The sequence below is a fragment of the Pelodiscus sinensis genome, chromosome 3, assembly GCF_049634645.1.
Source record: "Pelodiscus sinensis isolate JC-2024 chromosome 3, ASM4963464v1, whole genome shotgun sequence".
NCBI lineage: Eukaryota > Metazoa > Chordata > Testudines > Trionychidae > Pelodiscus > Pelodiscus sinensis.
This window is the reverse complement of record NC_134713.1, coordinates 92,622,895-92,644,913: the sequence shown is the minus strand read 5'-3', so window position 1 is coordinate 92,644,913 and position 22,019 is coordinate 92,622,895. Positions and strand designations below refer to the sequence as shown.

The 22,019-nt window shown below is 43.0% G+C and overlaps 1 protein-coding gene across 10 annotated transcripts in view; it reads left to right on the top strand.

Annotated features, from left to right (window-relative positions):
- SAMD3 (sterile alpha motif domain containing 3) overlaps window positions 1–22,019 on the top strand; it is a 117,715-nt gene that overhangs the window by 73,869 nt on the left and 21,827 nt on the right. For 8 of the 10 annotated variants that reach the window (XM_006118591.4, XM_075924150.1, XM_075924148.1 and 5 more), the window contains 2 exons: window positions 11,229–11,414; window positions 11,789–11,873. In XM_006118591.4, coding sequence (XP_006118653.2) covers window positions 11,229–11,414; window positions 11,789–11,873 — 271 coding nt within the window. Of the gene's footprint in view, window positions 1–5,517; window positions 5,735–6,450; window positions 6,637–11,228; window positions 11,415–11,788; window positions 11,874–22,019 lie in introns of those variants that run through there. The other 2 variants (XM_025182382.2, XM_025182381.2) reach the window with 2 other exon arrangements.

The following is a 22,019-nucleotide window of genomic DNA, read 5'->3' as shown; positions in this document are numbered from 1 at the left end:
CCCCCATCTGGCCACGGCATTATAACACTCCTGCAGCACCACCCAGACCCTAGATCTGAGCCTATCATACACTGGAACCCCCTGCCCTGAGCCCCTCACATACTCCATCCCAAATTCCTGTACCCTTACGTCCACAAGCCTGTGGCTTACTTAGTACCATAATTCTCCATCTAACCCCAACACTCCCCAGCCTGGAGCCCCCTCTGTAATCCAGCGTCCCCATCTCCATCTCATCCTGCATCCCAATGTCCTCCCAGAGCTTGCACCTCTCACCCCTTCCCACACCCAAATCCCTCATTCCCACCCCAGAGCCCACATATCCTATCTCAAGCCAGTGAGGTTATGGCTAGCCTGCAGGAGTTTTTCCAGGATTCCAGAGATATTCTGGAAAAACTTTCACATCCATGGATATGTTTGTTTTTCCATTTTTTTTAGTGGAAGAGCAAACATGCTCTTTCAGCAAGCCCTGTATTCCTCATACCACGAGGAATAAGGGGGCTTCTGAAAGAAGGGTTTTTTCTGACATTTGGTCCTGTCCAGACAGGCCAAATGTTGGAAAAACCTCTTCCTACAGAAGAATCGGAAAAAACCCAGCAGTGTAGAGCGTAGAAGAGCTGGGGATAGCAAGAGAGGGCAGACCTACACTGCAGTCCAAGTCTATATACCTTATGTCCCTCTGGAGTGTCAAAAAGCACCATTCCCGCTTTTTCTGCAAGTTTTGTGCTGTCCACACTGCTGCTATGTTGACTTGAGATGCTATCCAGCTGACATTTTTTGCTTCTTGCTGAGATGGAGTAATTATCCTGACAGGAGTGTGCTCTCCTGTTAGCATAGTGCATTTTCACCAGGTGTGCTACAGCAGTGCAACTGCACCAATGCCCCACTATAGCAGTGGTGGACAACCTGGAGCCTGTGGAACCCCTGGCTACTCCACACTCCCATGCATCTTCACACACTTGGGCACTGGAGCCCTGCATTTCCTGCTCCTCCTCCCCCTCCCAGCGCTTTCAGAGGACTGCAGATCACCTGATTGTGCTCTGTCCCCGCTCCTCCCCCTCTCTCCCAGTACTGGAATGCCATGAATCAGCTGTTTGTGACATTTCAGCTCTGGGAGGGAGGGAGTGGAACAGGTAAGTGTGAGACTCTGGTGCCCCAGTGTGCAAGAGGCACTTGCAGGAGGAAGGCAGATGGGAGGCCACAGGTGAAACTCCAATGGATCGCAGACTGCTGCGGCCTGCTAAGGTGAAGGAGGGCCACTCATGTGGCTCACCCCCCATTCCTGCTTGTCCATCCCTGCACTATAGTGTACCTGAGTCTCATACTGTGATTGACATTGGTTCTTCTTGTTCTTACATTCACAAAGAGCTATAATGAGCCAGTGAAGTTAAGCAGAGAAAATCCCAGGCAAAATAGAGCAGTCTGTTATATAGCTGAGAGAGTTTCTGTCTGTTCAAGAACTCCTTGTAAATGGTAAGGGCTAAGACCACTAAATTCAGTATACAGCTTCTTATCATATCTTAAAGCAAGGTAAGGGTTTGATTATGCCAAGAAAATGAGATGTGCCTAGAATGGGATTGTTTCTCATAAAACCATACAGAAAAGAGACAGGATCACCAGCAGGTGAAAGGGGCTGTCTGGGGCAATTCCCTCACTCTCGCCCTAGTCTGGAACTGCCCAAGCCCCGAACCTCTCACATCTCCAGGAGGTGAAGCTGTCCCTCTCCACCCCCAGTTTGTACAGGGTTATTGCTGGCTGTTCCCCTTCCTCAGGGAGTGAGGAGAAAGTGCACAGTTTTCTGCATTCCCTCGGCCTGAGGGAAAGCGGGGGGCAGATAAACCTGGACCTGCCCCAGCCAGGAGGCACATACTCCTATCCCTGCTGAAGTTGGAGCAGCCATGGAAAGGCACTTTTCCTCTAAGCTGCTGTGGTGAGAGAGGGCCGGAGTAGTCTTCTCTCTCCCAAGGGGAGCCTACATACTGAACCCTCAACCCGAGTCCCATCCCAGAGCAGTGATTTAAGAGAAGCACGTGCATTTTCCTTTTTCCAAAATCAAAAAATTGAGTGAAGGACCCAGGAAATAAATAAGATGTAGATAAGCCTTATCTCTCCTATCTATCTGAAAGATTCATGTGCCTTTCCCCATAGCCAACGCAACAAGCTGCATCCTAACCATTAGTCTATCTTAATTAGTATGTAGAGAATGTATTGAGTGTAGTGCTGTTCTGATGGCCCAGCACTACACTCTTCGGGACAGCTAACTCATTTAAAAATAACTCTTTACAAACAACATTATTTTTGTTTTGTGGCCTTGCTCTGAGATTCTGTCACTGTTGGGAAGAGGGAGAGGGGACTTTGTTAGATGCTATATGAGCATCTAAGGTCCATCTTGCCCTGATGAGTTTCTAATGAATCCATTGTTCCTGCAATGAGCCCCATCTGAAGAAGCTCAACAAGTTTTGCTTGGGAGCCCACTGAAATTAGTGGGGCTCTGCGTGGCTGCAGGGGGCTGTACGTTTGGAATTAATTGCCAAATCAGGGAAAATTAAAAAATGTAAATTAAGAAAATCCACACACAAAAAAAGGATGTGCATAACAAGCTCATGAAAGGAATGAAGCAAGCAAGACTAGAAAAAACATTAGGAAGGAACCTGTGCTACACTACCTAGTTATGTGCATAGCTAGTTGTCTTTCAGCCAGTAAAATCTTCCAAGCATGGCACAGAGAATGTGAAAATCGTCCCAAGCCTAGCAGAGAGAATGTGAAATGTGTAATAGGCTTGATTATGCCATTAGGATGCCTTTTTCTGAAGGGAAGGTGAGACTTACAAATCCATTCTCAGGTAGGGTTGCCAGATGGTTTAACCAAAAATACCGAATTCCCCCCCCCCCCCCCCCCGAAAAAACAGGGAAAAAATTCTGAGAGAAAAAAAAAGGGGGAGAGATCAAAGTTGTTAAGCAAAAAACCAAACAAACCAGCATCGCCCCTTTAAGAAATGCTTTTGAGGCTTTTTGGCCCTAATAGGCTGCTGGCAGCCATCCGTCATCTTGCCTCTTTGCACCGGGCCGGACAGCTCTTCTGTGGAACTAGGTAATCACCTGGGATTTTCGCCTCCTGCACGGGAAAAAATCAGAAATACCAGACCTTTTAGGTGTCCAGTATTTTCTGAATTTTTTTTTACCAGACAGGAGGCGAAAATACCAACTGTCCAGGTCAATATGGGACACCTGGGAACCCTATTCTCAGGTGTGTTAACCAGGTCTGTGTCACTTCCCACCCCCACACAAAATTGCAGGTATGATAGGGACTTTTGGGGGCAATATGGTGTCTTTGATATTAAACTTCCAATTGTAACAGTCTTTTCCTTGTGAGAGGCCTAGACTAAACACAAAGTTCACTAGTTTAACTAAAGGTGTGATGTTATACTGGCACAACTTTGTGTGTTGACATTGCTGTAAGTAGATAAGCTGTTAGTTGCATCTCTCTACAGTCAACCGTAGTGTTTAATTTAAGTCTACTTCACAACTATTTAATATAATCACCCAGCAGTGAATTTTTTGTGGTGAATTCATTTAAACACAAGGAAGTATTTCCTCCTTATTGCTCCAAGAGAGTGCAGGATTTTTCAGACATGGCTTAAAGACTGAAAATTAATTGCTCCATTATAGATGGGGTAAGGTATGGATTTTTCACAACCCTGAAGAATAATGCTGGTTGACCATTTAACCCAGGGGTGGGGAACGTTTTTTGGATTGGAGATGGCTGACCCCACAGAAAAATCAGTCAGGTGCCATACACAAGGCAGAAATAAACAACCCCCCCAAACTAAAAAACCCGAAACCCCCCTCAATGTGGCAGCGAAGGAGGAGACATTCCTTGTGCAATCCAGAGCCATGGGGGAGCCCAGGCTAGTAGATTTTGTGTGATCCAGTCCCGTGGAGGGACTGTGGGAGGAGGAGGGAGCTGAGGCAGCACATTTGCAGCTCTGCAAGGGTGTGTCTAGACTACAGAGTTTTTTTTAGAAAAAAGTGGCCTTTTTTTGAAAAAACTTCCCCTGCATCTAGACTGCTGCCATGTTCTTTCGAAAGTAAATCTAAAGAACGTGGCAGTTTTTTCGACCGCAGAAAACATTTCTTTTTACAAGGAATAATGCCTTTTTTGAAAGTGATCTTTTGAAAAAAGGCGCTATGTAATGCAAACTGTACTTTTTCGAAAGAGAGCATCCAGACTGCCTATGTACTCTCTTTCGAAAAAGCAGCTTGCTTTTTTTAAAGTTCTGGTTGTAGTCTAGATGCTCTTTTTCAAAAGAGGCTTGCAGTCTAGATGAAGCCCACCTGTACTGTTGTAGCATTTTAAGTGTAAACATAGCCTTAGAAACTATTTTAGCTGAAATTATTTACACATGGTAGATAATTTCTGTTTACTTTCCCAATGTTATGAGAACCGTAGGCCTGGTCTATACTACAAAGTAAAGTCGACCTCTTGACTTAGTTATCCAAGCTTAAATTTGTCTGTCACCAATGTAAATGCTCTATTACAGCAACACAGTTACAACTACATGATTAACCAATAAGCTGGGACTTATCCATTAATCCTGTTAACTACACGCATTTCCCCCTCCTCCTTACTTCCTCTGTATCAGAGGGAGGTGGGAGCTGGCTTTTAAGCCAGCTACCCAGGAGCAGCAGATCTGCGCCTCCACCCCTGCACACTTCTGCTTCTGATTAGAGGTAGAGGCAGCAGTGCGGAGGGTGAGTGGGGCAGGCGGGAGCTGATATGGGCGAGGTGACAGCTTTCAAGCTGGCTTTCTGTACCCTCTCTGCCCCAGCCCCTTGCTGCCTCCTACAGAGGTGGGAGGGGGCAAACAGGAGCTACCTCCCCCTCCCCCATGCTGCTGCCTGTATCAGAGGCAGCAGTGCGGAGCGGCAGGCGGAGCTGGTCTGTGCAAGAAGCCAGTTTTTAAACAGCAGTGCTTGGTGGCAGGGGGTTCCCTAGGAGTAGAACCGGAGCACACTCACTGCCGGCCCCGCCCCGGGATTATCGAATAGTCATGTAACTACTAAAAATGTATGCGGTTACATGACTATTCAGTTACACGCTAACATCCCTATCCAACGCTAACTGCTCTGGTCACAGCTGTGAACTCCAATGGCCAAGAGTCACTGAGACTGGAAGCCAGTCAGCCTCCCCAGTCTCAAATCCTGCCAGTTTTTGAAATGCCTTTCCTGATTGTCCAGCTTGGTGAGCTGCCTGTTAGCTCGCCTTTGATGTGCTTAACTGCCCAGCTGACCATGAGGCCTACATGCTCTGTCTGCCCGAGCCCGGGGAAGATCAGAGACACAGCCTATGGAGAGAAGACTGTGCAGGCACAGCTATGGACCAGTGGTAGTAATGTGAACATATTGCACAGGGGATCCAAGAGATGGCATATAATAGGAACTGCAGCAGACATACCGACCTGGAGGCCAACAGTCAGTCTGGTGCTGAGCCGCAGATCTGAAAAGAGCTGCATGTCTTGATGGAGACTCCTTCACCATCCTCTGCACCACTGTGGATGCCTCGGAGGAGCCTGAGTCACACACCACGGTGTGAACAGTGAGGAAGAGGAGGAGGATGGAGATGTAACTGGGGAGTCCCTGCTATGCTACAAGCCTACACCAGTTGGAGATTCCACCACAGTTCAGTGAGTCTTGGCAGCTAAGCCCAGGTGAGCCTGATGCAGGGGAAGGAATCTCAGGTAAGTGTATAAATGTATTTCCCATTAGATTGGTGTACTGATGACCTGCTAAGTTGGGGGCACCAACTTTGCACCAATTTACCCATACTAGAAGAGGCGGAGGTACAATAGAGGCAGGACTGTCATTTGCTTTTCACTTCCCTGTAGAGTTAGGCAGGGTGGGGAAAGAGGAACCAGGGGACTATGTGGGTATCCAGGGATGTCCCTTGAATTCTTATGAGAGATCTCAATGACATTTTCATGGAGGTTCTCTGGAATTCTCTCCTGAAAGTTTCTAGGGATGGCAAACTCATTTTTTTCTCCCTGGTAAGATGCATTCCCACGTCAGACAGTGATAACATCTGCAGGCACATTGCAGTAAAACATCAGTCAGCATACGGGCCAGGCAGCTTCAGGATGCCAGCAGCAGCTGTGTTCTCTGAAACTTGCTTACCCTCAGGAATGAAGTATCAACTAAAATCACCACCTTTTCTGGCAAATGGTAGCAGAATTCATTGCCCTTGCCCTGTATTCATAGTTTCATGCTGTAAGCAATTCTCTCCTCATTTCCCTCCCCTCTGGTGGGCCATGTGCTCTGAAGGGGCTCCTCAAGCAGAAGTGTCAATAAGTTCATCTTGTTTAAACTTTAGGGACATGAGAGAAGGGAGTTCTGAATTGTAGCTTTCGCTTTCCATTGTGACTCTATTGATCATGGTACCTCTGTCCTTTGTGTGTAGCTGTTGCCACCGTGGCCTTTCATTCCCCCCTCCACAACCCTGGAATGCCAGAGACCATTAAGGAGGAAAAAGAAGACGACTTGGGATGACATCAGTGAGGTCCTGCAAGCCTGTGCTGCTTCAGACCATGAGCAGAGGGCATGGAGAAGGAAAGAGAGAACAGGAGAAAGTCACAGCAGGAAAAAGGTGAGGAAGGTGCACCAGGACATAATGACGCTTCTCCAGCAGCAAACTCAGATGCTGTGTATGCTTGTGGATCTACAGTTCAACAGTGACAAACTTGCCTTTCTTTGCAGTCCACAGAGAACTTCGTTGTAGCACCTTCCTATACCTTCCCTTATCATGCCACGTGACATCAGGGCTCACATCCCGACCACTCCACTGTGGGATGATAAGGACAAGCATTGCTTCACATAAACTGACCAGAAAGAGCTACAATTGCTGTATATGTAGCCAAAATGGATATGTATGTTATTTTCCATTAATTAAGTTTTTAATGTATTTGCTTTTAAATTGTACAGATTTTATTGTATTGGCACTTGCTTTGTTACTCAATAAAATATTTTTTGGAAAATAATTAATTTTTAATTAGTTCCCAAACTATGCTGCAGAATGCCTAGTGATAATGAAAGAACTTGTTATTGAGCACTATGACACAGCACATAGGATCAGTAACAAACACAATGTAATCATTGTAAATGTACAGCAAGTTCCACAAAAACAATAGGTCTATTGACAGTGTTATATTCGTAGATGTGCAACAATAAGCAACTAGTTTCTAACAGGCCCCAGACCTGCAGGTGGAGCCTTGTACACTACCACACATTACTGTGGCTTGTTCTTAGTGTTCTTTCAAGGCCTCCCTGAGCTGGACAGCTCTTTGTTGAGCTTTTCTAAAAACCCTTGTGTCTAGCTGTTCAGACTGAGCAGATGCTTCCTCTGCTTCCACTCCATTGGAAACTTTCCCCCTTTTACTCTGCAGGACACAGCAGGCAGCTATAACCATTGAAATGTTCTTCTTACAAAGATCCAATCTTGTGAGTAAACAAACCAACATCTCTGCAACCTACCAGAAGTGCATTCAGCTGTCATTCTGCAACTGCTGAGCTGAGGGTTGAATCTTTCCTGGATGCTATTGAGGAGGGCAGTGTACAGCTTCATGAGCCAAGGGAGCAAGGGATAGATTGGGTCATCCTTGGTTTTCAATGTGACCAATGGTATTCTATCTGTTTGCATTTCTGAACAGCCCTGTGCTTTTAGAGATGCAAGCATCATGCACCTTTCCTGAGCAGCCAACATTGATTTTGTTGAAGCATCCCTTTATCAAACAACACTTGCATAACCACAGAAAAGTTGCCCTTTCTGAACATTATTGTGTAGCAGAAGAGGATTAGGAGTGACCCTGCATGCTTGCATGTCAATAGCTTCCACAGTGGATTTTCCAACTCCAAAACTACTTCCTACTGGCCTATAGAAATGTGTCATTGTAAGATTTCCACAACTTATTTCTCCACTGTCAGCACAGCTCTCATACTGCGGACCAGGTGCTGGAGGCTTGGGGCAAGCTTCGCGCACAGTTCCAGAAAGATGGCCTTTTGCATACAAAAGTTCTGCAGCCACTGCTCATCATAGCAATCCTGCATTTATAGTGTGATCCCGCTTGTTTCTTGGGCTCATATATGGCTCTATGCCATCGGCAACTGCTATGTGAACTTTACCAACTGCCTTGAATTGGTTTTCTCTATCTCCCACAGCAGTCTGTTCTCTATAAAATTACCATGTTCTCCATCAATGCGGTTCTTGCACCTCTCTAAATACCAGAGGATCATGTGTCATGTGCTTGTAACATTCATGAAACGAGTGCCAAGTTGTGGAGGTTCCATGCCTCTAAGAATAGGTGGACAGTGAGGAAGGCCACATAGTTTCATGGGATTTTTGAATAGACTCCTTGCTCTCCCTGTTATCTCCAAATGATCTTCCCTACCATGCATTGTCCACACTTCCCAAAAGACATTGTGCTAGATGATGGCAAGTTGCACATTGGGTTACTTACTCTTGGGGCACTCTAGTATACATTGAGACAGGCACCCATGTTGAGTATGTACGGCACTGGTGCAAGGAGCCAAGTATGTATACGCATGAGCGAGACACTAATTGTGGTTTATGCAGACTTAACTTGTGATATCTACACTACAAATTTTGGCTGTGGCCTTAGAAGCAAAAGTTCTGTATGTGCCAAACCTCAGTCTGCTCTATTTTATTCTCCTGTTCCTTAACTGATTACAATGAATCAACTACTAAATTTCTGTGACGTTAGCACAAAACGTCTTTGAATTAACAAAGGCAATCTACTTCTAAGTTACCTTCCATTATTCCTAAAACTCTCTGTTAACGGAGCTTTTGTAAAGGGAAACCATACTTCACCAATCTGTTAGAATTCTTTGGAGGAGATGAACAACCTTGGACAGGGGCAATCCAGTGAGTATAATATATTTCTACTCTTGGAAAGTCTTTGATGACGTCCCTCACCAAAGGCTCTTAAATAAAGTAATCAGTCTTGTTTGTTAGACTGTTGGTTCAAGAACTACTAAACAGCAAGAGCTAAGACTACCAAATTTGTTCTGCAGCTTCCTCTTCTAACAAAGCAAGGTAAGGGTTTGGTTGTGCAAGGACAATGGGATGTGCCTGGAATGTGATTGTTTCTCATAAAACAGAAAGGGAGAGGACTGCTAGCAGTGATAGTTATAGGCTGTGTCTACACTGGCATGAATTTCCGGAAATGCTTAAAACGGAATACTATTCCGTTTTCAGTTTTTCCGGAAAAGGAGCGTCTACATTGGCAGGCTGCTTTTCTGGAAAAGCCCTTTTTCCGGAAAAGCATCTGTGGCCAATGTAGATGCGCTTTTCCGGAAAAGAGCCCCGATCGCCATTTTCGCGATCGGGGCTTTTTTCCGGAAAAGACTACTGAGCTGTCTACACTGGCCCTTTTCCGGAACAGTGTTCCGGAATAAGGACTTATGCCCGAGCGGGAGCAGAATAGTTTTTCCGGAATAGCAGCTGATTTTGTACAGTAGAGCATCATTTCTTTTCCGGAAATTCAAGGGCCAGTGTAGACAGCTTGCAGCTTATTCCGGAAAAGCGGCTGATTTTCCGGAATAAGTGGCCCAGTGTAGACACAGCCATACTGTATAATGATCATATGGTGGCAGCAAGGGGCCAGAGATGGGAACCAGGTCTGCTATAACCCCATTGGGACAGCAGGGAGCAGGAGTGCAGAGAGGAACAGATATCTACTATATATTAGAGAGTTTGTCTGTGTGTGCCTGTCTGTGTCTCTGTCTGTCCCCCAGCTGGGGGTCATGATCTCCTCCTCTTGTTGTGCCTGCTGCAGCTGCCATGACTAGGCACTTCTCACCCGGCCATAAGCTGCTGTGGTGACAGGGCTGTAGTTGTCCTCTCTCCCAGGACAGCCTGCATACAACCCCGCATCCCCATCCCAGAACTATGATTAAAATGAAGAAAAGCAAAAATTATTTCAATTAAGGACATCTAGAATATTTATAAATGCACTGTATAAATGAATGGCAGAACTATAGCCTTGGTACCTCAAAAATATATGTTAGAAGTGGAAAAGATACAGAAAAGGGCAATAAAAATGATATGGGGGATGGAAAAGCTTCCATATGAGGAGAGATTAAAAAGAGTGGGACTATTCAGATTGTTAGATGATGAAGAATATATTACTTAAATCTATGAAATGACAAATCATGTGGAGAAAGTGAATAAGGAAGTGTTAAGGAGTCACCAATGAAATAGACAGCAGGTTTAAGTAAACAAAAGGAAGTACTTCACACAGTACACAATCTACCTGTGGAACTCATTGCCTACGGAAGTTGTGAAGGCCAAAAGTATAACTGGATTAAAAAAAAGATTTAGATATGTTCCTGGAGGAAAGGTCCATCAATGGCTATTAGCCGAGATGGTCAAGGTTGCAGTCACATGGTCTAATTGTTCCTGACGCCGAGTCCCTGATTGTCAGAAGCTGGGACTAGATGATAGGATGGTTCACTTGGTCGCTGTGGCAGTTCAGTCGCTTCGAAGCATCTGTTATTGGCCATAGTCCAAAGACAGGAAAATGGGCTTAGATGTGCCATTTGTCTTAGCAGTATGGCTGTTCTTATGTAGACATGTTTAGACTCTTGACTGTGCAAAGATATGCACATGACAGCACCCAATGAAGCCATGGGACAACTGGCATACTTAAAATTAAACATACGGATGTCTTTTCAGGGTCTAGGCTTGTGTATCTTTACTGATTTTTTTTTTCTAAAACTGTGGCTTAATGCTTATTCTGATTAGAGCCAAATATTAATTGCTAAAATAACTAATATTATCATCCATATATGTTATTTTGTGCCACAGAGCATTTTGTGTGTATTCATTTGATGAAAAAGTTTGGTTGTTTTCTCCTAGCACTTGATTTAAGGCACTATGTAACTATTTAACTATTTTAATATACATTGTTTGATTTTATTATGTTTTGTATGGAACTTTATTCTTAACTTAAGCAGAAACCAAGAGAAAGCAAAATATAATAGGCATCTCTGATCACGTCTAAAATACCCGTAGTTTCTAATCAGTATGGCCAAAATATTCTTTCTTATAAAAATACCTGACTTATTTTTTCCCCTTTGCTTAGTTTCCCACAGTCGGGGGATAAAAAGTAACTATTTGTGCATCCGATAATCTTTGATATAATCAACCCTTCCTTTTTACAGAAAAAATATGAAACATGTTTTTGCAAGATGTGAAACAGTACAATGGACAAACTCATATGTTTTACCAGAGTTTCCTTATGATGTCCAGTGCATATTAGCAGAAAGGAAATGTCCTGACCACAGCATGAGAATAAGGATTATTGAATTCTTACAAGCGGATATGACAAAATACTTAGAAGGATCACTGTAAGTATAATAATTTTGGATTCATTCTTTTGTTTTGGCGGGGGGAGAGGGTGCAACTGACTGCACAATAAAATTCCTAGGAGACCAGTCTCTATAAACTGTAAATTTAAATGGGGTTAAAGGCATTGATCCAAAGCTAGAAAAGTCAGTGGAAAGACTGTGGGTTTTAATGATGCACTTGGATTAAAGCGATAAAGGATCTTTCCAGGCATTACTTTTAGGAAAATGTCTTTGTCCTTTAATGTGCAATTTAATATATAATATTTTGAACACTATCAATTGAATGAGATATCGTCTTTAAAAAAACCAAATTAATAAAAAGTGTCTAACATGCTACCTATTCCTATATTTGCTTGTTTATCTTGTTTGAACAGATATCCAAACAGTCAGCAGTATAATGTTGTCGTCAATGCATTGCTTCAGGCATATCCATTCCTTGATGATGATGGGAATGGCTTTGTAAGTATCATAAATTAGTACTGTTCTCAGTTTATCTTAAATCTCTACCAATAATGAAACTTTTTAAATATTTATTGGTTCAGACTAATTCAGAGAGAACTAATATCAGTGTTTTTATTTTGGTTAGTGCAGCAGCTTCTTTTAAGTTATGTATGCCAGATAATGTGCTTAAATCGTTAGCAGTGCAGTTGCACAAGATTAATTAAATTACATGTTGTTTATCAAAATCACTGTCAAATCATACTCGCATAATTACTAGTGGGAAGCTACCTCGTTGTTGCTTGCATTGACTTTCTCTGTAATATGCTTGTTTTCTAAAAAGCTGTAATGGGATAAATATTAGATATCTGTTTGTTTAAAAAATCATGATGATGATGCTAGTATGCCAGACCAGTTGAAAATTGTATTAATAGGTGAGAGATATAAACATTATAATATATTTTGGGTGTTTGCCTTATGCTACTGCACTGCATTGTACTTATCATGAGTGAGCTTGTTCACTGTTGCCTATCTCTGTCAAGTAGTTATTGTGTTCCCGTCTTTTTAAATGAGGCAGGAAAAGGTACATTGGGAAGCAGAATATACTTTTTCCTGTCTCATTTAAAAAGATGTGAACACAGTAACTACTTGACAGAGATAGGCAACAGTTCCTGGTAAAGACTGTCAGAGGTAAAAGGGGGTTTGCTGGAAGAGATGCATCTTTCATACAATCATTGCAGAAAATCTAAAAGATCTAAGGAAAATGTGATGATTGAGAAGTAGAGAATATTTCTATTCTCCTTTCATTTGGCGTTATGATAGTGAGGTACCACACTGAAATTAGCAAATTCCCTGTCCTGTGATAGGAGTTCTATGTCTGGGTCACTGGCATGATTGTGGCCCAGTTTGTAAAGATTCCATTTGTGAGTGTTTCTAAGGTCCCATCCATAGAAATTTATTTTTGGAAAAGATATGGAAAATTGTAGGAAAAATCCTAAAGCAGCTTTCATATGTAGACCTGGTTAAACTGTGCTATAAATCATTTTATAAAACTATTCTTTGACAAATGGTTTATCCCTTTTGCATTGGCTGGGGACATTGCGTTAGTACCTTGCTAGCAGAAACTGTATTTGTGGAGTGGCATAATGCAGACAGAGTAAGCAGCTGGGAGGGGCAGAGGCTTCTGTTAAGGTATAGTGCCTGCTTTATTTTTGACATTTCATTCTGTTACTGGGAAACATAGCTGGGAGAAACAACAAAACATGAAAAAAAGACAACGTAAAGTGTCAGAATATTGCTAATTTCAAATGTTAAAAGTTTGAGTGAGACCTCCTCCCCCCATTTGAAGGAGGTTATTTTTATTTGGCTTTTGTTTTATGAACCCATGGGTCACATTTTAATGCAACCATGAGAACTAGAAGTTGACTGTTTTTTGAAGGAAAGCCAAGTTTCTTAAGTATACACATGACTCCAGCAGATGGGGCTTTAAGAAAAAATACCAGTTATTGTGAGAATCAAAATACAATTATAAGAATTTACAACAGTGGAATCATATAGGGATGTAAAATCCCAAATAATCAGCTAACCATATTAAACATTAGGTTAACCTAACCAGTTAACTGAGTAAGCAGGATTCCACTCCCGGCTCCTGCGCTGGGGCTGGGGCTAGGGAAGCTGCTTGCTGCTTGCCACTGGCTTCTGGGACTGGCCACTGGGGTTGCTCCTGGGTAACCAATTAACTGGTTACCTGTTCACGGCCCTAATTCATGATGCTTTAAAAGGACATACAGATGCCAGATTCTTTCATTTGGAATTGGGCTCAGCAGACCAGAAACATGATGCTTCTCATGTCACCTCTTCTAAAAATGTTTTGCACAAATAGAAAATAAAGAAGTTGCTGGAATCACCATTACTGCTAACACTGATGATTCAAATATGTTACTAGACACCTGAAACAAGCAGATACTTGGATTTAATCAGTTTTGAATATGGGGAATTCATTCCTATTTTTGATCATTAGAAACTTGGATAATTAGGGATTGTCTGTAGTCTCTGAAAAAGCATTGAAAGAGTCTGTGCTAAACATAACAGAGAAAACAGCCTGAAGATGAAGTGGGAATTTCAGTGCCAGAAGACAGTGTATACCAAACAGAACAAAGCAGTAGACCCTCAGGAAATAATAGCATAAACATCAAGGCAGACAGATAAACAAAATGTTACCCAAGCCTAAAAGCCCTTGTAAGCTCTTCCGTTGACTTCAGTTATCTAGATTTCTCAACTGACTTACAGGAAAATCAAGTTGTCAAGGCTAAATCCCCACTCTGGCATGATGAATGCAGAAGTGGGGGCCTGCAAAAATACCCCAAAACCTTATCTTTCCAGGCTTTGGTATAAAGCTTCCACCCAGAATCTTAAAAACCTAGATTTTGGGGATAAAAATCCACTGCCACTACCCAAGTAATAGTAAGAAAACCAGCAGGCTGGGGTAGGTGTCTGGTCAGCGAGGGAGAAGAGAGGGAGAAGGCAGGAGTGGACTAGGGGTGCAGAGTCTCAGTAGAAGCCCTCTATCTGGGATAACTGAAAGATCTGGATATGAGCAGTTAATGACCTCCGTTTTGGTTCACTTTAGACAGTTTCTACAAAACAAGTTTTACCACATTTCAATTTCAGAAAGCAAATAATTGTTTTATCAAATGTAATTTGGGAGTGGAGAGAATTTTTTTTTTGTTATATAACTGTTGCATACGAAATGATTATTCTTTAGCAAATTGCAATATTTAATCTGCCTGTAATCCTCTTCCTTCTGTGTCAGACACATGGAGTAATCCCCTTGTCCTCTTCCGATGAACATTATAAATCTTCTTGGTTTTGTGGTGTTAGTAAAAATAAAGTGACCCAGCAGTCATTTTAAGAATGGCTAAACAGACATCTCCACTTGCTCTCCAGAGCACATCTCACTGACTGCCAGCACTTAGGAAGCAGGATAAATATATGTAATGGCAATCTTATCTCAGCTGATGAAACAGTTTGTGGGAGAAGGGGTTTGTGGAAGCTTATGGAAATCGTATTACAGGAATGGATTTAGCTAAACTCTTAATTTGTGTGAGGAGGAGGAGGATGAAATAGCTAAGTGTTTTAAACTTTGAACGTGGAAAGAGATTTAAAGCTCTACATAGGTGGCTCCTGACAAATCGGTTAAAAGATGTCTCCAAGATACAGAGGAGATTACAAGAAAAATTTGCAAAATAACTAACTAAAATGATATTTAAAACTGGCAGAGTAATATATGTTAAATATATCATGTCCTACAAATATTTATTTAACATCAGAGATAAAACATATTTTATAAGTGCTATGTTAGGAATTATTTTGCTTTTTAAAAAAATGGTTCCATGTTATTCTCTGGGCACATGAAAACAAGCAAGTTAATTATTTGACCAAATATAAATACTTATGGCCAGGATTCTAATGAAGCAGATAGAGGGATTTTCAAAAGCATGTAGATGTTGCAATTAATGAGAGTTAGGTTCATGGGCAGTTTTGAAAATCCCGCTGGATGTTTAAATAATTTTTTTTACAAATCTGGCCCTTTATCCTCCAATTGAGCTGATAACATATGGGTGCATATGCACAGGGCAAAAGCCCAAGTGATTAGACAGACTGTATTCCTAACAATAAGTTCAAGTCGGTCAATATCTTACCAGTTAGATGTATTCATTAGGAAAAATAAATGCTATTTACAAGGTTAAAACAGGTAAACATACATGTGCAAATGAGTTACAGTCTTAGATTTCAAAGAGTAATCGAAGCTGCTGTAATGTGCAAGTTCTGTATGCCTTCTGGGGTTAACTGAAGCTAAACCTCTGGTGATCCCTTGTTTATGCTTGGAAATCTTGTCCTCTTCCTGAAGTCCAAGCAGCATTGGGGATAACCATTTCTTCTTTACAGGAATTTTTATTTCATTCCTCCACAGCTCAAGATGCTGGGAGGGAAGATTGCTCAGTCTTCTCTTCTTTGGTGTGAGGTGAATGATCAGCAGTCTTTTGTCCACTATTGTTTCACAGTAGCTTATCTGATATCTATAGACTTTTCCCCTACCAAATCTGAAGTGTGTCAGACAAATGGTTCTTAAATTATAACCTAAAATAAAGGTTTTACCAAAGCTGAGAAAGTTTTTTAGTGGATTTCATCTTATTTTTCAAGTGAGAAATAAAACTTGGTTTACTGGACTCCGATACCCAGCCCCTAATTAGTTAGTTAGCCCTGGTGGATATAAGGCAGCTTACATTAACCTAACTCTGTAAGCATCTATATTAAATTGTTGCTCCTGCCTCCGTAACTCACCAGCTACTCCAGCTTAATAACTCCACCTCTGCAAGAGGTGTCACACATAGATTGACATAGGTAAATTGATGCACTATCGATGTAGATGCTGCATTGCTTACATCAACTGTAGCTGCCTTTCAGAAGCCATCCCATAACAGGGTCAGCTTTCCTAGAGAGGACATGCACTGCTGACTCTAGGAGCATAGTGTGGACATGCAAAAGTGATTTGAGAGGCTGCATGACAACGTATCTTAGGTCAACATTATTTTGTAGCTTAGACGTACTCTTAAAGACTAAAGTCAGAAGCTGCTGTCTTTGTAAGTGTAAAAACTTCATTGAGAGGATATTTGAAAAAATCATTCTCCCATCAAAAAGCTGATGGAGGGTCCAGTGCACCTTCTAAAATTCAAATGGTTCTCTGCTCCTGCAGCCCTGAGTACCTAAAAGTGATGAATAAGAAGATATGCCTGTGTGTTCATGTGTCACTGTAGCTGCTATCACCACATCTGAGGTAGCCCATAGAAAAAGGGGGAACAACCTCTGATTTCCTCCTCTCTACACACAGCTTCAGCTCTCATCTTAAGGTCCTCCAGTGGTTCTTTATGGCTGATAGCAGTAGGACCATTGACATTTGTTAGATGGAAAAGGGAAAAGAAGTGCTAGTGCTACTCCACTGACTTTTCTTGAGCACCCTTCTCCCTATCTGCATGTCTCTGCACCTGGGCGCTCTCTGCACCTCGCATTATCCAGTCTCTGGTAGGACATCTTGGGGAAATGGGTCTCTAGAAGAGATGTTATAGTAATTGGGACCTACTAGGCATACTCTAGTTGTGAGATGGATAGTGGAGGAAGTGGATAGAATATGTATAAAATGGTTCAATTCTCTGTAATAAGAGGATAAGTAGGGGGCTGAAGACCGTTAGGGAGAAATGGAGACATGGGGGAATGGGTGCCCTGCTAAGGGGAAGAGGGAGGCTGCCAGCAGTTCAGGGTTTTAGGTAGGGAGGGTAGGGATTTGGAAGCAGGTCAGGGTGCATAAAGAAAAGCAAGAAAGGATATAGTCTGCTAGCATTTAAGTATCAAATTAATTAACTGGCTTTACATTATGTGTGCCTGATGTACTTGTGCGACCACACAGCTTTTCTCTGATGAAATCTACTATTAACCAAACACAAAATAAAGGTTTAAAACTTGGGTTACAGCAACAATTTCTACCTCAACCTTACTATGCTCTATCATAATAAAGCAGCTCTTTGGAAGTTTGGTTCTGAGAGGATTGTGATGCATTGCTGAGAAAATTAGCTTACACCGGAAAATGTTCTTGTGCTAACATGAATATTATTATGCAAAGTTTTCTTCTACAAGCATCAAGTGCATCATTTCATCGAATACCTAAAAATATTATTGATGACTCACTTCACCGAGAAAACAGAACAATTTCCTACTGTAAACATGAGGACTGGAGAGAGACTATTCAGTCACTTCAGAAAATAACGTTTCATCTGGTTGCTAGCAAAGATGCAGCTACTGAGAAAAATGTGAAATAAAATCTTCTACAGTTTACTTACAGACCACTTTATGTAGATACTACATAGATAAATGCATGGTCCACTTATTCACATAATATATAGGCAAAGGCAACCTAAAGACACAATAGGTATGCACTTGACCTCAGTCTATCTCTAGATTAAAGGCCTCTCTCTATAGGAGAAAAAGATGTCAGTTATGAAAAAGATTACTGCATTGTTGGGAAAAAAAAATCCAGATTTTCTCCAAAGCATTTCCTTCTCCCAGCTCCACTGAAATGTATTATTGGGTATGGTCTTGATCCTCTAACTCCCTCCCCTGCCAGTGTCATGGCATACAATTACTTTCCTGTTGTTTTTTTAAAGGTTTTTTTCCCCCTGTACTTATGTGAATGACCCACAAACAGGAGAAAATGATTTATTATATGGGGTGCTGTTAGGTGCTCAGAGGAAATACAAATTGAAGAAAAAAACCTTCCCCTATCTTTCTGTGTTAGTAATCTTAGAGCTTTTCTACATGAACAGTTAGATCCCTGCAAGCTGGGTTGTGAATCTGCCGGGGCTGTCCATGTGCTTCCTGCAGTTGCACATTAACAGTTTATTAGAGTATTTCAGTCTAGTCCTCTTTGAAACAGGTCTGGCTTAAACTGCTTTAATAAACTCTTAACACATTCAGTAGGCTGTACCTGGACAGATAGGCTCAGGGAAGATAGTCCCACCCCCAGCATGCTGTAGTTTAATTGTCCATGGAAACAAACCCCCACTTTGACTCCTTGGCCCAGAGCAGTGTTCCAGTCATCACTACCTTCTCCCCATCCCCTCTAGGGGTCATAACCCCAGGCCCCTTGCAAGTTGTGTGGCTACAAAGCAGCCTATTTAGCACCACACAATAGCTCAGGGAATCCACCTGGGAACCTTCGGTGGCAGCCACAATCTAGCCTGGTCTCCAAACTGTCACAGTTCAGGGTCAGTTCAGTCAGCACTGTTGGGTACTCCAGTGATGTACAGAATTCGGCGTTACAGAATATTTTGGAAATGTAGGCGTGGGAAACTAATCGGTTGGCAAACAGTTTTTAGGGTATGTGGGGGAGGGCAGCAGGAGAGTCTCATGTCTGACTAGTGAATAACTGATGATACTTTAAAAGATCTTGGTTTTAGCACAAGTTTTCCCTATGTGCTTGTGCACTGCTGTTTCGGTGTGTAGATGCCTAAGCCACAGAGTGATGCACCAACCAGAGAAAGATAGGCATTCCTTGCCTGACGAGTCTGATCTGATACATCTGCTCAGAGCTCACCTGAAGATTAGGCCATGATGCAAATCTGCAGAATACAGCCAGGAGTTAGAGCACTCTCCTAGGATGTGAAACATCCCCAGTCAAGTTCCCTGTCTGTCCAATGAAGAGAAAAGATTAGAATTAGTATCTCCTAGTTGTCAGGAGGAAACCCTAATCACTGATTTATACGATATTTTGATATGGCATCCCCGTCGAAGCTGTTCTACTGTGAATTGATAATGAAAGAGTCCTTGACCAGAGAGAATGAGCAAGGATGAGAATTGACTCTGTAACTTGGTGGTTAGAATGGTCACCTGGGAGGTGAGAAATACAGAATCTAGTCCTCCTATGCCCATGAATTTTGTAATAGTTTATTCAAATGGATTAGCTTTAACAGGAGAGATTGACCCACATCAGAATATCCCATAGCCTAGTAGGTAAGTCACTCACCTGAGAAATGGCAGATTTATGTTCAAATCTCTTCTCATTCGGCAGAGGGAGGACTTGAATTGGGGAATCTTCCACATCCCAGGCTAGTATCCTACTCTCTGTGCTAAAAGTTATGTGGAAGGACTGCCCCTCCCCCTGGATCCTGTCAAAAATGGCTTTGGCAGCTAATATCAAAAGTGTCTGCAGCTGAGACTTAAGCAGAAGGAGGTCCTGAACTCAGAGTAGCAGGGCTTAGGACACATTCTTTGCCTCTGTATCTCCCACTGGATCATCTAGGTTGGGAGCCACCTATTATGAGGGTTTTAAAAATCCCCTTTAGCGGCACATATTTGTCTCCACTCATTTTATAGGGATCTTAGTGCCAAACTCAGGCTTTGTGAATCCCAGCAATTTTGCAGGCACTGTGGCAGAGTGTTGCCATGCCAAAATTTATTTGTGATACTAGCCTCATGCCTGACTGGTTAATCCTGCAGAACAGCACTTATTCTGAATTTAGGAACCTTGTGCCACATGGGCGCAAGGTTTCAAAGTTCAGAAACAAGTACTGTTCTGCAGGATTTATAGCTCTACATCATCGTGTCCTCCTGTTGCTTGTGCCACCGTTGGGTAGCAGTTTGGTACATAGAATGCCAAGCACCTCAAGTCTAGGCCCATTTTATAAATGTGGAAATGAGGCACAGAAAGGCAAAGTAACTTACTAAAGGTCACATAGAAAGTCTGAGACAAAGCAGGGACTTGAACCCAGCTTTCCCATGCCCCAAGTCAGTGCCCCAGCCACCAGTCAGTCCTTCCTCTTTATAGTGCTACTGGCTTTATTTATTTTGCTGGTGTTTCTAAGTTCAGGAAATAAATATAGTTGCTTGATACTTTGTAATTGTGGGAAGGGGTGCTGGAAATATGGAGACTTATTTGTGTATTTGTTTTATACATTTGAATAACTCCGGGAGCACCTCTTCTTTAGAGAGGTTGTGGATCTCCGTCACTGGAGATATTTAAGAACAGGTTAGTCTGACATCTATCAGGGATGGTCTGGTGGTTGGCCCTGCTGTGGGGGCAGGAGACTGGACATCATGAACTCTGAAGGTCCCTTTGAGTTCTAGTATTCTATGATTCCTCTCAGCCAATTTAATACTTGTTCAGTTCTGTCTCCTTATATTGCACAAATGTGAATATTAGGACAAATAGCAACTCTGGCAGGAAGGATTTACATAATGAGTCATTGATCCAGTTGTCAAAATTAGCATCGTTTTGGGTTTTTCACTTTTCAGGTGCTTCTCAAATACCCCCAGTATTGGATGTGCTACAAGAACTGATCTAGAGTTACTCCCTTAAGAACAGCTTCTGGAGACAAAACTTCCAATAGTACTTCCTCCTTCCATGCCAAGTGTTCGGAATGATGGTTGGGGGGGAATGTCATTAAGGCACAAACAACTTAGATAGTTAACTCTGGGTATGTCTACACTACAAAGTTAGTTCGAACTAACGGACGTTAGTTCGAACTAACTTTCATAGGCGCTACACTAGCTCTCCGTTAGTTCGAATTTAATTTGAACTAACGGAGCGCTTAGTTCGAACTAGGTAATCCTCATTCCATGAGGATTAAGCCTAGTTCGAACTTACTAGTTCGAATTAAGGGCTGTGTAGCCCCTTAATTCGAACTAGTGGGAGGCTAGCCCTCCCCAGGTTTCCCTGGTGGCCACTCTGGCCAACACCAGGGAAACTCGTCTGCCCCCCTCCCGGCCCCGGACCCCTTAAAGGGGCACGGGCTGGCTACGGTGCCCGTGCCAGGTGCAAGCCTGCCAGCACCCAGCCAGCAGACCCTGCACCTGGCACAGATCGAGCCACCTACCCGATGCCTCCCAGCCCTCCCCCTCTTCCCGGGACCAGGCTGGCGGCTCCTGGGAGCTTGCCTGGGACCGCAAGAGGCGGGCACCCGCCTGGGCTAATGCGGACATCGTGGACCTCGTCCATGATCTCCGCACTAGGCACAGGAAAGTGGCCGTCTAGGGCAGGAGAGCTGCCAGCCTGGCCACCCAGGAGCAGGTGTGCATGAAAATCAAGGGGGTCCACTGAGACCCCCGACCCTGAGCCCTGAGCTTACAATGGCCGTCCTGGGTCAGACCAAAGGTCCATCTAGCCCAGTAGCCTGTCTGCCGACAGCGGCCAACCCTAGGGACGCTGGAGTGGATGGACCGAAGACAGTGACCAACCCATTTGTCTCGTGCCATCCCTCTCCAGCCTTCCACAAACCTTGGGCAGGGACACCACTCCTACCCCCTGGCTAATACCACTCCATGGACCCAACCTCCATGACTTGGTCTCACTTCCCTTTAAACTCTGTTCTAGTTCTAGCCTTCACAGCCTCCTGCAGCAAGGAGTTCCACAGGTTGACTCTGCTTTGTGAAGAACAACTTTCTGTTACTAGTTTGAAGCCTGCTACCCATTCCTTTCCTTTGATGTCCTCTAGTCCTTCTTTATGGGAACTAATGAAGCACTTTTCTGTATGCACCCTCTCCACCCAACTCCTGCTTTTAGAGACCTCTATCCTGTCCCCCCTCCGTCTCCTCTTTTCTAAGCTGAGAAGTCCCAGT